The sequence below is a fragment of the Galeopterus variegatus genome, unplaced genomic scaffold (assembly GCF_000696425.1).
Source record: "Galeopterus variegatus unplaced genomic scaffold, G_variegatus-3.0.2 Scaffold3107, whole genome shotgun sequence".
Taxonomy (NCBI): Eukaryota; Metazoa; Chordata; class Mammalia; order Dermoptera; family Cynocephalidae; genus Galeopterus; species Galeopterus variegatus.
The window spans coordinates 107,475-122,376 of record NW_007729218.1 but is presented as its reverse complement, the minus strand read 5'-3'; the positions used below and the strand labels follow the sequence as shown (position 1 = coordinate 122,376).

The 14,902-nt window shown below is 48.1% G+C and overlaps 1 protein-coding gene across 1 annotated transcript in view; it reads left to right on the top strand.

The window, feature by feature from the left end:
- Positions 1–14,902, top strand: part of GCN1L1 (GCN1 general control of amino-acid synthesis 1-like 1 (yeast)) — a 54,990-nt gene that overhangs the window by 32,067 nt on the left and 8,021 nt on the right. The window contains exons 37-50 of the mRNA XM_008583974.1: positions 3,728–3,948; positions 5,179–5,247; positions 5,435–5,573; positions 5,664–5,860; positions 6,059–6,201; positions 7,962–8,079; positions 8,192–8,407; positions 9,507–9,671; positions 11,336–11,497; positions 11,783–11,875; positions 12,154–12,297; positions 12,516–12,785; positions 13,013–13,126; positions 13,594–13,824. Coding sequence (XP_008582196.1) covers positions 3,728–3,948; positions 5,179–5,247; positions 5,435–5,573; positions 5,664–5,860; positions 6,059–6,201; positions 7,962–8,079; positions 8,192–8,407; positions 9,507–9,671; positions 11,336–11,497; positions 11,783–11,875; positions 12,154–12,297; positions 12,516–12,785; positions 13,013–13,126; positions 13,594–13,824 — 2,282 coding nt within the window. The remainder of the gene's footprint in view (positions 1–3,727; positions 3,949–5,178; positions 5,248–5,434; positions 5,574–5,663; positions 5,861–6,058; positions 6,202–7,961; positions 8,080–8,191; positions 8,408–9,506; positions 9,672–11,335; positions 11,498–11,782; positions 11,876–12,153; positions 12,298–12,515; positions 12,786–13,012; positions 13,127–13,593; positions 13,825–14,902) is intronic.

The following is a 14,902-nucleotide window of genomic DNA, read 5'->3' as shown; positions in this document are numbered from 1 at the left end:
GATCAAATTTTTTTCCGTCTTTATTGAGGTATAATTGATAAGTTAAAATTGTATATAGAAGGGTGCTTCAAAAAGTTCATGGAAGATTATCTCTCTGCTTTTATTTTTATTAATATTAATAAAACATTATTTAAATATTAATATTAATTAAATATTAATTATTAAAATTAATATTTGCATTAACATTATTTAATTATTTTTTTTTACAGTCTAGGATGTTTTTGGCAGAGCAAGTGGGAGGCAGGGGGAGAGGGGAAAGGGAAAGGAAATGGGATGGAAGGAGGAAGGAGGAGAGGTGGGATTGAGGCCTGTGGCACCCCCCTCATTCCCACAGGGGAGACCAGAGGGCTTTCAGTGGTGGCTTGGTCATTGCCAGCCTGGGTGCAGATGTCAGGGGTTTGTGGCAAAAACTCTTATCCACCACCACCATAACTTGGGAACCCGAGACCTTTCTTGCTGTGGCTTGGTGCTGGGCTGGTTGTGTGTGTTGGGGGGGCGTGGCCAAGGCCCTCGGCACCCCACTGCCCCCGCTCAGTAGAGCCTGAGGTGCTTCCTGCGGCTGCTTGGTGGTCATCGCTGGGCTGGTTGCGCGTGTCAGGGGTGTGTGGCCGAGGCCCTCAGCCCCCACCCTTTCTGGCTTGGTAGCACAGGGGACTTCCGGTCCTTCCAGGTGTTATAGGTGTTCTTTGGTGAAATGAGACCTTTACTAGTTAATATCAAGCTTTGTCTCTGGTTGTGGGTACTTTTTTTTTCTTTCAGTTCTGGGTTGGATTATACGCTGTTCCCACCACTTAAACTCTGCGCTGGAACTAATTTGTTGTCCTTTGCTTACTTCTAAAATGGGGGAATTTCCTGTGGGGACCAGTAACTTGACCTCTGTGGTTGAGCTAAATTGCTGCTTTGCTGCTGATTCCCTAGGGAAGGCTTTTTGTACAGTTCAGGTTTTAATGGTTGACTTTATAGGTACTTCTGGGTCTAGTGAGATCTTGTGCACCTGGGTTGGGTAGAAACTCTGGTCTGGGCTTGAGTCTTTTCATCAAACTACCCCATGCAATTCTATATTCCTGACCAGTCTCCTCTGAGTGGTGCTATGCTGATTGGGGGGCAGATCAGCTGTCCTTGCTGTGCCCCAGTATTCCCCCAGTTGACCCGTCTCCCCCACTGCCCATGCTCCATACACTTCCCACAGGATGGGCTGTGCTCCGATCCCTTGTGATGACTCACTGGCCTCTGAGTGGCTCCTTTTTTTCAGTTGTTGTGGCTTCTCGCTCCTTTGTGGGTCCACAGAAACTCTAGTAATGGTCTCGCTGTCCTGGGGGCCACCAAATGCCCTCTTCTCCCCTGCCACCTCCAAGCAACTTCATTCGAAGGGCACAGCTGAGGCTTTTGCCAACTCCTGCTCTGTGTGCTCAGCATCTCCACCCTGGAAGTGGCCAGGATTCGAAACGGTCAGAGTACTTTCTTTCTCTCATTGTGGCTTCTCCTGCCTTCATGAACCCTCCTCTTACCTTGAGCTCTGGCAGCCCCAGCTTGGCTATTGTTGCTTTTTTTTTTTTTTTAAAAGATGACCGGTAAGGGGATCTTAACCCTTGACTTAGTGTTGTCAGCACCACACTCTCTGAAGTGAGCCAACTGGCCATCCCTATATAGGGATCCAAACCCATGGCCTTGGTGTTATCAGCACCACATTCTCCCAAGTGAGCCATGGGCCGGCTCTTGTCATTGCTTTTTAATAGTTGTAAATTGGTTGATTTGCGGGAGAGAGTGACTATGGGGTTTGACCAGAAGCTCTTAATTCTGTTTTTCCACAAATTTTTTGAATTACCCTCATATTTATGTGTACAATGTGTTATATGTATATATATACACATTGTGAAATGATTACCACAGTCAAGCTAATTAATATATCACCTTGTATAGTTATCTTTTCTTCGGTGGTAAGAACATTTAAGATCTACTGTCAGCAAATTTCAGGTATACAATAGAGTATTATTAACTATAGTCAACATGCTGTACATTAGATCTCCAGAACTTACTCATCTGCCTAACTGAAACTTTGTACCCTTTGACCAACACCTTCCCATCCCCACCCCACCCTCCACCCAGCCTCTGGCAACCACCATTTTACTCTCTGCTTCTATGAGTTTGACTTTTACAATGCCTGTAGTTCTGGGGATTTCTAAGGCCTGGAACAATCTCGTCTCTATCAAATGAGTGGAAATGCTTTCATTTAGGAATCCAACATGGATTTTTATTTTTTAATTGAGATAATTTGCATAATATAAAGTTCAGTCCTTTTTTTTAAAGAAAATGATATTTTAATATTATTTTTTACATAAAGTTCAGTCTTTTAAATTGTACAGTTCAGTGCTTTTTAGTGTATTCACAAAATTGTGTAATCATCACCACTGTCTAGTTCCAGGGCATTTTTACCTCCCCATACCCATTAGCATTCACTCTTCATTTCTCCCTACCCCTGATTCCTTACAGCTACTAATTTACTTTCTGTCTCTATGGATTTGTCTATTCTGGACATTTCATATAAATGGAACCATACAATATGTATGTGACCTTTTGTGTCTGGCTTCTTCCACTTAGCATATTGTTTTTGAGGTTCATCCGTGTTGTAGCAGGTATCGTGCCTTTTTATGGCTGAATAATATTCCATTGCATGGATATACCACATTTTGTTTATTTATTCATCCGTTGATGGACATTTGGGTTGTTTCCATTTTTGGCTAATAAGAATAATGCTGCTATTTAGAAAAAAAGAATAATGCTACTATAAATGTTTGTGTAAAAGTTTTCATTTAGGCATATATTTTCAGTTCTCTTTGTTAGATACCTAGCAGTGAAATTGCTGGGTCATATGTTAACTCTGTTTAACTTTTTGAGGAACTGCCAGACTGTTCTCCAATGTCCAAATGCCTGTACCATTTGATATTCCCAACAGCAATGTTTGAGGGTTTCGGTTGCCAGCACTTATTATCTGTCATTTTGATTTTAGCTATCTTAGTAGTGTGAAGTGGCATCTCATTGTGGTTTTGCATTTCTCTAATGACCATTGATGTTGAGCATCTTTTCGTGTGCTTATTTTTCATTTGCATGTCTTTGGAGAACTGTCTATTCAAATCCTTTGCCCATTTTGAAATTGGGTTATTAGTTTTTTATCGTTGGCCAGCATGGGTTTTTATAGTGTTTAAACTCCCTGAGCTTGTGGAAAAGGTAAGCCAGGTATTCCTCTTGGAATTCCTCTGCTGGGGAGCTCATTTTATCTGATCTTAGCTGATCTAAGCACTGTGTGCCTCATTCTCACCACCGGTTTAGGGGCCTTTGGTGACCTGAAGCAGGTTTTTCACAAAACCACTTTTGGGTTGCTGGTTCCAGAATAAGGTGCATGGTGCCCAAGAAGCAATCCTGTGGAAGCTCAGCACTGTGGCTGCAGCTCAGTGCCCACTGAAACCAGCCCCCAGTGCTCTACTAGATCCCAGCTCTGCAGTGCAAAGGGGTGACAACTGCTGCCTCCGCACAGCAGCCTCCACTTCCTGCTGGTGGGGCAAGAATTGCTCTTTGCAGATAGGCTGGCTTCCTCAGCTGGTAACTTGTGGTCTTTAGGGAGGAGGTGACCTGGGCTCCCTTCTCTTCTGGTCCGCTCTAGTTCTCAGGACCCAGTGGGTCTGCCATTCCATACACTACAAACCTACCTCTCTCCTGTTTGGTCATGCAGCCATTGCCCCTGTCCTGCTGGATGCCCTGACAGATCCCTCCAGGAAGACCCAGAAGTGCTTGCAGACACTGCTAGATACCAAGTTTGTCCACTTCATTGACGCCCCATCCCTGGCCCTCATCATGCCCATCGTCCAGAGAGCCTTCCAGGATCGTTCTACGGACACACGGAAGATGGCAGCCCAGATCATTGGCAACATGTACTCCCTGACAGACCAAAAGGTAGCAGCCCAGCTGGGGCTGATGCGGGACTGGCTGGTAGATGCTGGTTTGGGGTGCAGAGTCCCTTCTAACAGAGGTGGAGGGATGTGGGTGTTGGCCTGATTATGTTTGTGGGGGCAGATGAGTCATTTGGTGGGCTCTCTGGGCATCTTGCAGAATGTGGTGGTTTAAGTCCTTATTAGCTTAGTCTCCAGCTGCAGTCCATCCCAGTGGGCTCCTATTGCAGATGGAGGTGGAGGAACAGCCCACCTTCTCCTTAGACCTTTCAGGAGTGTTGGTAAAATGGCTGCTACCTTGACTGCTGTACTTGCAGTGTTTTCTTACCATGAGCATTTGCTTCTATAAGCCTCTCAGAGGAATTTAGCCTGGTTTGGGACATTTGCTTTGTTTGTTTATTTGTTCCTAAGAGCTTGCATGTGTGATCTCACTGTCTACCAGCTCTGCTTTGCTTACTTGAGGCTATGGGCAAAAGAAGATAAGGAGGAAAATTTAGGTCAATCCAAGATTGGGAAATTAAAAAATTAGAAAAACAAAAAATTTTATCCACAGTCCCCCAACACTAAAACAATTACTGTTACTATTTGTTTATTACATTTAAAAAATTACATTCTTGCACATAAACTTATTTCCGAGTTATAACAGATTATTCATAAAACTGATTTTTAATAGTTACGTAATATCCCAAGCTTATATACCATAACTTATGTAATTCTATCATTGGTCATGTAGTGTCCAAGGTATTTTTGCTATTTTAAGTGATACTTCAGCGAACATAAGGCTTTTTCTGTATTTAAAATTATTACCAAAAGCTGAATGCTACATCAAGAGACAAACATTTTGAGGTGAAGAAAGGGAAGATAATGAAATTTTGAAAGGAAAGTACCAGAAATAGTTTCCTAAAGATTCCAGTCTGGGGAGGTGTTGGTCCCAGGAAAAGGGGGGAGGATTTAGCATTGAACCAGTGGCTCTGGTCGACCTGTTGAGGATGGGCCTGGGGTCCCTTGTAGGTTTCTTGAGCACTTTCATGGTGTCTCTAGGGAACCAGGCAGAGGTGGAGTTCTCTGCCATTACCCTTCCTTGCCTTTTCTGTGAACAGTCAGGTTTCCATGCTTGGGGCCCCTGCTAAGTGCTCCTTGTCAGCAGAATGGTGAGGGCAGGGTCCACAGCAGACGGGTCCTAGAGAAAGCAGGAATCAGGCCTCTACCTGATTTGCCTCTTATATTGTTGCAGGACCTGGCTCCTTACCTGCCCAGCGTGACACCTGGCCTGAAAGCTTCTCTTTTGGACCCTGTGCCTGAGGTGAGTCTGGAGGGAAAGAGGAGAGTTTTCTATTTTAGCCCAGTCCCCAGAAAATGGGTTCCTGAGAATTCCCCAAAGCTGCTTTTGTGTGTGTCTGGTAAAAGGAAGGAGTCCCTTCCCTGTTCCTGCATGGCTACCTTATTTTGAGCTGCATCTCTTCACCATCCTGGTACTCATTACCTGATAGGTGCGGACAGTGTCTGCGAAGGCTCTTGGAGCCATGGTGAAGGGCATGGGGGAGTCGTGCTTTGAGGACTTGCTACCATGGCTGATGGAGACACTGACATATGAGCAGAGCTCCGTGGATCGCTCTGGTGCTGCACAAGGTGAGGCTGGAACAGGCCCAGGGGCCCAAACACGAGTGCCCTCTAGGGGCCCCCAGATCCAGTGAGTTCGCTTCTGTCCTTTTGTTGCAGGGTTGGCTGAGGTCATGGCTGGCCTGGGGGTGGAGAAGTTGGAGAAGCTGATGCCAGAAATTGTGGCTACAGCCAGCAAAGTGGACATTGCACCCCATGTCCGAGATGGCTACATCATGATGTTCAACTACCTGCCCATCACCTTTGGGGACAAATTCACTCCTTATGTGGGGCCCATCATCCCCTGCATCCTCAAAGTAGGTACCAATGACCACGATAAGAATAGACTAAATGAGGAGGGCAGGATTCAGTGCTCTCCTGGAGAGCGAGGGCTCCCTGCCGATTGGGGCCAGGTGGCAGGAGCCCTTGTCTTGCTCTTCAGGAAGCCCTACTTCTTTTTTGTCTGGGTGCCTAGTGGGAGGCAGCCCTAGCTGACCCACCCTCTGCATGCCCAGGCTCTTGCTGATGAGAATGAATTTGTACGTGACACCGCCCTGCGTGCGGGCCAGCGGGTCATCTCCATGTATGCTGAGACGGCCATTGCGCTGCTGCTGCCCCAGCTGGAGCAAGGTCTCTTTGATGACCTCTGGAGAATCAGGTGAGAGCTGGACTGTGAGACCCAGTGCACCCTGCTGGGCACTTGGGGAACTCCGATTGAGGAACAGAGCAGAAACTTGCCAAGACCCTTGCTTTTTGCCATTTTGTAACCCTCCATTTTCTGTAGCAATGTCTTTATTCTGATTCTCTTTCAAAAATTTCTCTTGGGGCCACCCTGTGGCTCACTTGGGAGAGTGCGGTGCTGATAACACCAAGGCCACGGGTTTGGATCCCTATATAGGGATCCAAACCCGTGGCCTTGGTGTTATCAGCACCGCACTCTCCCAAGTGAGCTAACCGGCCATCCCTATATAGGGATCCAAACCCGTGGCCTTGGTGTTATCAGCACCGCACTCTCCCAAGTGAGCTAACCGGCCATCCCTATATAGGGATCCAAACCCGTGGCCTTGGTGTTATCAGCACCGCACTCTCCCAAGTGAGCTAACCGGCCATCCCTATATAGGGATCCAAACCCGTGGCCTTGGTGTTATCAGCACCGCACTCTCCCAAGTGAGCTAACCGGCCATCCCTATATAGGGATCCAAACCCGTGGCCTTGGTGTTATCAGCACCGCACTCTCCCAAGTGAGCTAACCGGCCATCCCTATATAGGGATCCAAACCCGTGGCCTTGGTGTTATCAGCACCGCACTCTCCCAAGTGAGCTAACCGGCCATCCCTATATAGGGATCCAAACCCGTGGCCTTGGTGTTATCAGCACCGCACTCTCCCAAGTGAGCTAACCGGCCATCCCTATATAGGGATGGCCGGTTAGCTCACTTGGGAGAGCGTGGTGCTGACAACACCAAGTCAAGGGTTAAGATCCCATTACCGGTCATCTTTTAAAAAAACAAAAAAAACCCCCAAATCTCTCTCTGTTTAGTCCTCCAGTTTGTATTAAGATTTTAAATGTGAGTACTCTTTAATCTAGAAATTCTACTTCTAGGAATGTATTCCAAGAATGTATTTGGTCAAGTGTTTAAGCTGTATACAGTAGGATGCTTACTGCATAATGCTTATCATTTGAAAAATTGGAAGTTGATTTAAAAACATAGCCCATACAGTGGACTTTTATTCAGCCATTACAGAGAATGGTGTAAGATGACATTAGCTAACACAAAAAGCAACTCAGCCTGTAGTTGACTGGACCATGTGGGCCCACTTCCCACATCATGTGGGGTGTGCACGTGTGTCTTTTTGTAGAGGGAGATGTGCACAGGGGTGTCACCAGAGGCTCAGGGTAGTTGCCTGAGTAGTGGGAGTTTGAGTGATTGTCTGCACTCTCTTTCTTTATATTTTCCTGTATTTTTTGAGTTTTCAATCTGGATATGACCATTATTTTTCTAATCATTGAAAGCAATAAGACTTAATTTAATTTGAGGAGAAATAATGTGTATTTTTCTAAGGCCTCTCCTGGTTTCTCCAGTTCTGATTATTGGTTTTCCTGGTTTTCTGCTAATGCTTCCCTGTGTGCTTGCTTGTTTTCTCTAGCTCTTTTCAACTTGTATCATAGAAATCTTAAAACATGCTTTTAAAAAATATGTTCTTTTCCATTATTAAAGTAAGTAAGATGTGTTCATCAGTAGAAGACTTGGAAAATATGTGGGAAAGAGTAAAGAAATGAGCTTAGCTCTTTTCCCATTCCAAGATAATTGTCACCAGTATTTTGGGTGCATTTCCAGTCTTTCTTCTGTGCAGTGCTTGGTTGTGCCCTGAGACTTCCCCTTGTGGCTGTGTGACTGTGTTCTTGGCCTCCCTCTCAGGTTCAGCTCTGTTCAGCTCCTTGGGGATCTGCTGTTCCACATCTCAGGAGTCACTGGGAAGATGACCACAGAAACTGCCTCCGAGGATGATAACTTTGGAACTGCCCAGTCTAATAAGGTGCACACCTGGGATTGGTTTTCCTCCCTCTCCTGATGGTAGGGCATGCCTTGGTGCTCATGCTTGGGGGCTTCATCACCCTCCATTCTCCATCCCCTTCCACTGGCTGCAGGCGATCATCACTGCCCTCGGGGTAGATCGGCGGAACCGGGTGTTGGCAGGGCTGTACATGGGCCGCTCAGACACCCAGCTGGTGGTGCGGCAGGCGTCCCTGCATGTCTGGAAGATTGTTGTCTCCAATACCCCCCGCACCTTGCGTGAGATCCTGCCCACTCTCTTTGGGCTCCTGCTGGGTTTCCTGGCTAGCACATGTGCAGATAAGAGGACGGTAAGTTTCCTGCGTCTTGCTCAGGCCCTGAGACTTCCTTTTTGAACCTAGAAAGCTGGATCTGGAGAGTACCTAGGGTCCCCTATCTAACAGAGAAACATTGAGTCATTTACTTAGTCATTTGGCAAAGACTTACTAAGCGTCTGCTATGTGCTGTGCAGGGACCTAGCATCTGGGGACATAAGGCAACCTCATTCCTTTTCCTCATGAGCTGCTGTCTGGCCAGGGAGATGGATATTAATCAGACAATCACACAAACAGTTGTAAAAATCCAGCTGGGGCAAGTGCAAAATGGCACTGTAATAGGGGTGTTTGACCTAGCAAGGCAGGGTGAGCAGTGAATGCTTCTCAGAAGAATAAGGCTTGGAGGTGAAAGATGGGTATGCACTGACCCCATGAGGAAGTGGTGAAAGACTATCCCAGACAGAGGGAGTAGTGCTTTAGATACCAGGGTGGGATGTGCAAAGCCTCATGATGGGCAGGAACATGGTGCACAGTAAGGGCTGGGGTGAGGAAGCAGGGAGGAGCAAGCGTGGCGTGAGTGGAGGCTGGCGCACTGGGAGGGGCATACAGGCTCAGTGGTTGGGAGAAGGTGCCTGGCCTGGGCTATAATCACATCTGCCAGTCCCGGGCTATAATCACATTTGCCAGTCCCCTCTGGGTCACTTCCAGCCCCTGTCCTTGGCAAGCAAATTGTGTATTTGGCTCTAAAGAAGGGTTTGCATGAGACCTCAGAGAGGAGATGGGTTTTTTTTCTTAAAGCATTTGTTCCAAATTCAGTTCCCCTTGAGCAAAAGCACAGGGTTAAGTTTTCAGTAATCAGGGAAATTAGTCCTTGACCATGCAGCATGTGATGAAATTCATGTTCATATATAACGTGCTGGCCCTTGCTTGAGGTTGTGTAGTGTGTGTGAAAGATAATTTTCTTTTGTAGTGTTTTATGAGCACCCTGGGGGCTTTTGTGGTAAGAGCATTTGGGGAAATTAAGTCAGTGACTCAGGTAAAGCCTGGGAGGTTCCAGGCCCTCCTTCTGGAATTGTCCTATGGGTGCCCTGGGGTTTGCAGGGAGCTGAGGTCCTGACATGATTTCTGCTGACAGATTGCAGCAAGGACATTGGGAGATCTTGTCCGGAAGTTAGGAGAGAAAATCCTGCCTGAGATCATCCCCATCCTTGAGGAAGGCCTGAGGTCTCAAAAGAGCGATGAGAGGCAGGGCGTGTGCATCGGGCTGAGCGAGATCATGAAGTCCACCAGCCGAGATGCCGTGAGTATCTTCTAAGGGCCCTGCAGGCCATGCACGTGCAGGTGGCCTGACTCAGGGTGGGAGAGGTTGCAGGAGGAGCTTTACAAACACTAGAGGCTTTGCCTTCCCCTCAAGGATGTGCCAGCCCCGTTCTGGAAGGCACTGCTGGCAGTGGGCTGCTGGCTGGTGTTTCCCTCTTTCAGCTTTCCTATCAGTGTTGCAGGTTAAGGGCCAAGTGATTTGGAGGACTCCTTGAGTGGCCTTTGGAAGTTGGAGATGATTTCTCTCTCACTGTTCCTGAGGTTGCTCTAGATCAGTCCCTTTCATGACCCTCTATCAGTTCAGTTAAAGTGCGTGGTTTACCTCTTTAGTGGGAAAGGAGTGTGCACGTGTGCGAGTGGTGGCGGGCAGCAGGGAGTAGGAGGGGTGCAGACTCATTCTTAGAAGTGGAGTAGGTAAGAGTTTTAAGTACCCAGTGGGTAGAAATGTATTGTCTCTAGCAATAATACTGTTTCCATAGTAGCAACAGTCAAGGGGTTTGGAGTACTTTCCTTTCTAAAGTTTGACCTTACTTTCTAAGGTAATCAATCCTCGAAACACTCCTGGGGAGTAGGTTGAGAATGCGTAGGCTCTTGAGTTGGATGACAGTACCAAGCAAATAAGTGAATGACCAGTTCGAAATGTGAGCAAGTAGCCAGCTGTTCAGCCTGAGCGTCCCAGTCTGCTTTACTGGATCACTCTCCTCCTGCATGTATCAATATATGTCATGCATTTGTTTTTTTATATTTGTGCTCAGCAAAGAATCAAAATAAACTCTGATCCAAAAGAGTTGTGATTCCTGGCTCACAAGGTGCCCATAGTCCAGTGGCGAGGGTGACATATCAAGCAGTCCCTAGAATTCAGGGTGAGATTTCCTCTGGTGGAATTGGATACCAAGGGAGCAGTGCCACCACGGCCCGTGTAGACCCAAAGACTTCACAGAGGAGGAAGTATTTGGGTTGAGATTTGAAGAAGGACTTGGAATTTTCTAAGAGGATAAGCAAGACAAAGAGTCCAGGGAGAGGAGGCCAGATCATGCAGGGCCTCACTGTGGGAAGGAGTTTGGAGTTCTTGTAGAAGAGGGGAAGTGTCTGGAAAATGCACCTAAAACACTCAAGCTATGAATTATTAAGTCTGGGTCAAGGATACACGGGGGTGTATCACATAGCCTCTCTGCTTTCTTATTTTTCAGCATTTCACGGTAAAGAGTTAAGTTAAAAGAAAAGGCAAGTGGGCCGGCCCGGTGGTGCACTGAAGAGTGTGCCGCTTGGGAGCGCGGCGGCGCTCCCGCCGGGGGTTCGGATCCGGTAAAGAGTTAAGTTAAAAGAAAAGGCAAGTGGGCCGGCCCAGTGGTGCACTGAAGAGTGTGCCGCTTGGGAGCGCGGCGGCGCTCCCGCCGGGGGTTCGGATCCCATGTGGAGACCGGTTCCCACTCACTGGCTGAGCGCGGTGCGGGCGCAACACCGAGGGTTGCGATCCCGTTGCCGGTCAGTAAAAAAGACAAAAAAAACAACAAAAAGAAAAGGCAAGCAAAGGGAGTGGCGGGGGCTTGGCTGGGGCAGAGGCCCCCACCACGTTCCCTTGCCTGTATCTGCTCCTGCCTCACTTTGCCTGTGTCTGCTACACTTGTGCTTGTGCTGTTACAGGTGCTGTATTTCTCCGAGTCCCTCGTGCCCACGGCGAGGAAGGCTTTGTGTGACCCCCTGGAGGAGGTCAGAGAGGCAGCAGCCAAGACCTTTGAGCAGCTGCACTCCACCATTGGCCACCAGGCTCTGGAGGACATCCTTCCATTTTTACTGAAGCAGCTGGTGAGTGGATCTGCCACACACCTACCAGTTTGGCTTTTACTATCTTTGTAGAAGCAAAATGCAGGGGGATTATTCTGCCAAGGAAGTCAGAACGTGGGCCCTTCGGAGGGAGTGGGTGCGGCAAGATCAGATTGGGTTTGGTCCTTCTCCTTTGACAGTAAGTAAAGATGGGTGCATCGGGAGGGAGGGAGGCGAGTGGAGAAGGAAGTTGGCGGTGGCTGGTTCAGACAGCAGAGATGTGGACAGGAGCCAACTCCTCAGGGTTGTCCTGATGTCCCTCTGCAGGATAATGAGGAGGTGTCAGAATTTGCCTTGGATGGTCTGAAGCAAGTTATGGCTATTAAGAGCCGTGTGGTGCTGCCCTACCTCGTGCCCAAGGTAAAACCCAACACATGGCCAACACCCCCTGGCCCTGAAGCCACATTATGTTTCTGGTCCTACCTCGAAGATGAGTTCTGAATGCAGTTCTGGGGGGAGGGGTGCTGGTGGTGGGTGCAATGCTCCCCTTGTCCTCTGAGATGTGCTGAAATGAGGCCCTTAGCTTTGAACAGGGGGCTGGGCTTTCTCGCTCACCCCTGTTCCCAGAGCCTAGTGCAGCTCGTGGCACGGGGCAGGTGCACAGTATCATTGAGTACTGATGTTCATCATTCTACCAGCTGACGACTCTGCCTGTCAATACCCGGGTGCTGGCCTTCCTTTCGTCTGTGGCAGGTGATGCCCTGACTCGCCATCTTGGTGTGATCCTCCCAGCGGTCATGGTGGCTCTGAAGGAGAAGCTTGGGACTCCAGATGAGCAGCTGGTAAGGGGGGGTCAGTGACCATTCCCACTGATTTCTAATGGCAGTCCTATCCTGCCCCAGAGGATCCGTGCTGAACACACATGTCCCCTTTGCTTTTTAGGAGATGGCCAATTGTCAGGCTGTGATCCTTCAGTGACCATTCCCACTGATTTCTAATGGCAGTCCTATCCTGCCCCAGAGGATCTGTGCTGAACACACATGTCCCCTTTGCTTTTTAGGAGATGGCCAATTGTCAGGCTGTGATCCTCTCAGTAGAGGATGATGCTGGGCACCGGATCATCATCGAGGATCTGCTGGAAGCCACTCGCAGCCCTGAGGTGGGCATGAGGCAGGCCGCTGCCATCATCCTCAACATCTACTGTTCCCGCTCGAAAGCTGACTACACCAACCACCTGAGGAGCCTGGTCTCAGGCCTGATCCGCCTGTTCAACGACTCCAGCCCTGTGGTTCTGGAGGAGAGCTGGGATGCCCTGAATGCCATCACCAAGGTGAGGGGACCACTGACCCCACAACCAACTTTTGATTATAGAACGTTCCAGACGTTTATGAGAACAGACCCTTACAAGAACCCCCACTTACTGATCACCCAGCTTCAACACTTAACTAGGGGCCAGTCTTGTTTATACTCTTGCCTGAGTCCTTCCCCTGCCTTACCATTTTGAAGCAGCCTTGAGAGGGCTGGACATCCTCCCTGCTCTTTCCTCGGTTCCCACAGAAGCTGGATGCTGGCAACCAGCTGGCACTGATTGAAGAACTGCACAAGGAGATCCGGCTCATAGGAAACGAGAGCAAAGGCGAGCATGTTCCAGGGTTCTGCCTCCCAAAGAAGGTAAGCCAGGGCCTTGTGGTGCCGGCTGCTGTGGGCTCATAGCTTTTCCGTGCCCTCACCCCCGGTCCCAGCTCTGCGGTAGGACAGCCGGAGTAGTGGCCATGCCAGTGTGACTTCGTGCTCTGGGTGCTGTTCAGCACCTTCGCAGACTGTGTGCTTCTTCCCATGGTGGCCAGATGGGGACAGGGTTCATGCCACTTCAGCCAGAACCAGAGGGTCACAGAGGTAACAGCAGTGCATGTTACCTCTCTGTGATAGGCCTGTTGGGGCTCTTGTCCTATTGTCACCGTCAAGTCCAGACTGTTCCCCAGCCCACACCCTGTTAGGCTGTGATCCTGAGATTCAGCGTGAATCAGTGTCTCCCGTGGAGTTGAGAAGATGGCTGTCAGGAGCGCCTTTCTTTGGGTGGGAGAAACCTGGGCCCAGGGCCTTTGATATTTGACTTTCACGTGTGGTTCTCTTGTCAGGGAGTAACTTCCATCCTTCCAGTGTTGCGGGAAGGAGTCCTGACTGGCAGCCCCGAACAGAAAGAGGAAGCAGCCAAAGCCTTAGGCTTGGTGATCCGCCTGACCTCAGCTGACGCCCTGAGGCCCTCTGTGGTCAGCATCACTGGCCCTCTGATCCGCATCCTGGGGGACCGGTTCAGCTGGAACGTGAAAGCAGCTCTGCTTGAGACACTCAGCCTCTTGCTGGCCAAAGTGAGCGACTGATGAGTTCATTCTGTTGGTCCATTCGGATCTTACAGCACAGATCTGTCTGCAGAGGACTGACATAAGGTGTCATGTGGCAGCAGGGTGACAGCTTTGTTATGGAGAAACAGCACAGCAGAGGGTGTTAAGACCTTGGACTCTAGACACGCTATGCCATGGTTTGATTCCAAGTCTTCGCTTGGTAGCTATATGGTCAGAATGACTTTGCGAAAGCCATATAACCTCTGAGACTGTTTCCTCACCTATAATATGAGACCAGTAATACTGCCTGACTCATAATGGGCTGTTAAATGTGGGGAGTAGATGAAATAATGTCAGGCACAATGCCTGACACATACTGAGCACTCAGTACGTATTAATTTTTATTATTTTGAAGAACTACTGCTTCAAAGGAAAAAATTCAGGGCCACATAAATACAAGGAAAGCATTGTTTAATGATGCTTCAGTTCTTTATTACTGCCACATAAAGGGAGATACAAAGAACCTGATGAGAGAAAGAAAAGGAAGTCTGATAGCAACTGAAATGACCTCAGCTTTTGCCAAAAGTGTAGGAAGCAAAGATCCAATGTGTTAACCATTTCTGATGTATTATGGTACAATAATTCCTTTAGATTTAAAAAAGTATAAACAGAGCCAAAACTTATTTAAAAAAAAAAAAAGAAAAATTGTCATTCTTATGTGGGGTTTGCCAGAATCAAAAACAAAATTAAAATTTGTAGCTTTTTCCTTTTGGTAGTATGGGAGCAACTTCCCAGCTAGAAAATGGGATTGTGAGTATCAGTCTCATTTTGTAGAAAATTGAGTCTTTTTTAAAAAAAATTAAGCATCATCCTTACCTTGCATTCTATGTTGTTCTTTTCTGTGGTGTTTATGTAACTGTAGACACAAAAGGAGCCCTCACTTCATGGGATTTGTCCCTGAGGCCTCATAGTTTCAGATGTCACCCATGAGCAGATAGTTCCCACCTGAGAGTGACCAGCTTCCCTCTTTGGTGTGCGTCCCAACAGCCTTCAAACCCACCCAACTCCAGTGTTTCCAGACCTTCATTGCATTGAACCTCTAGAC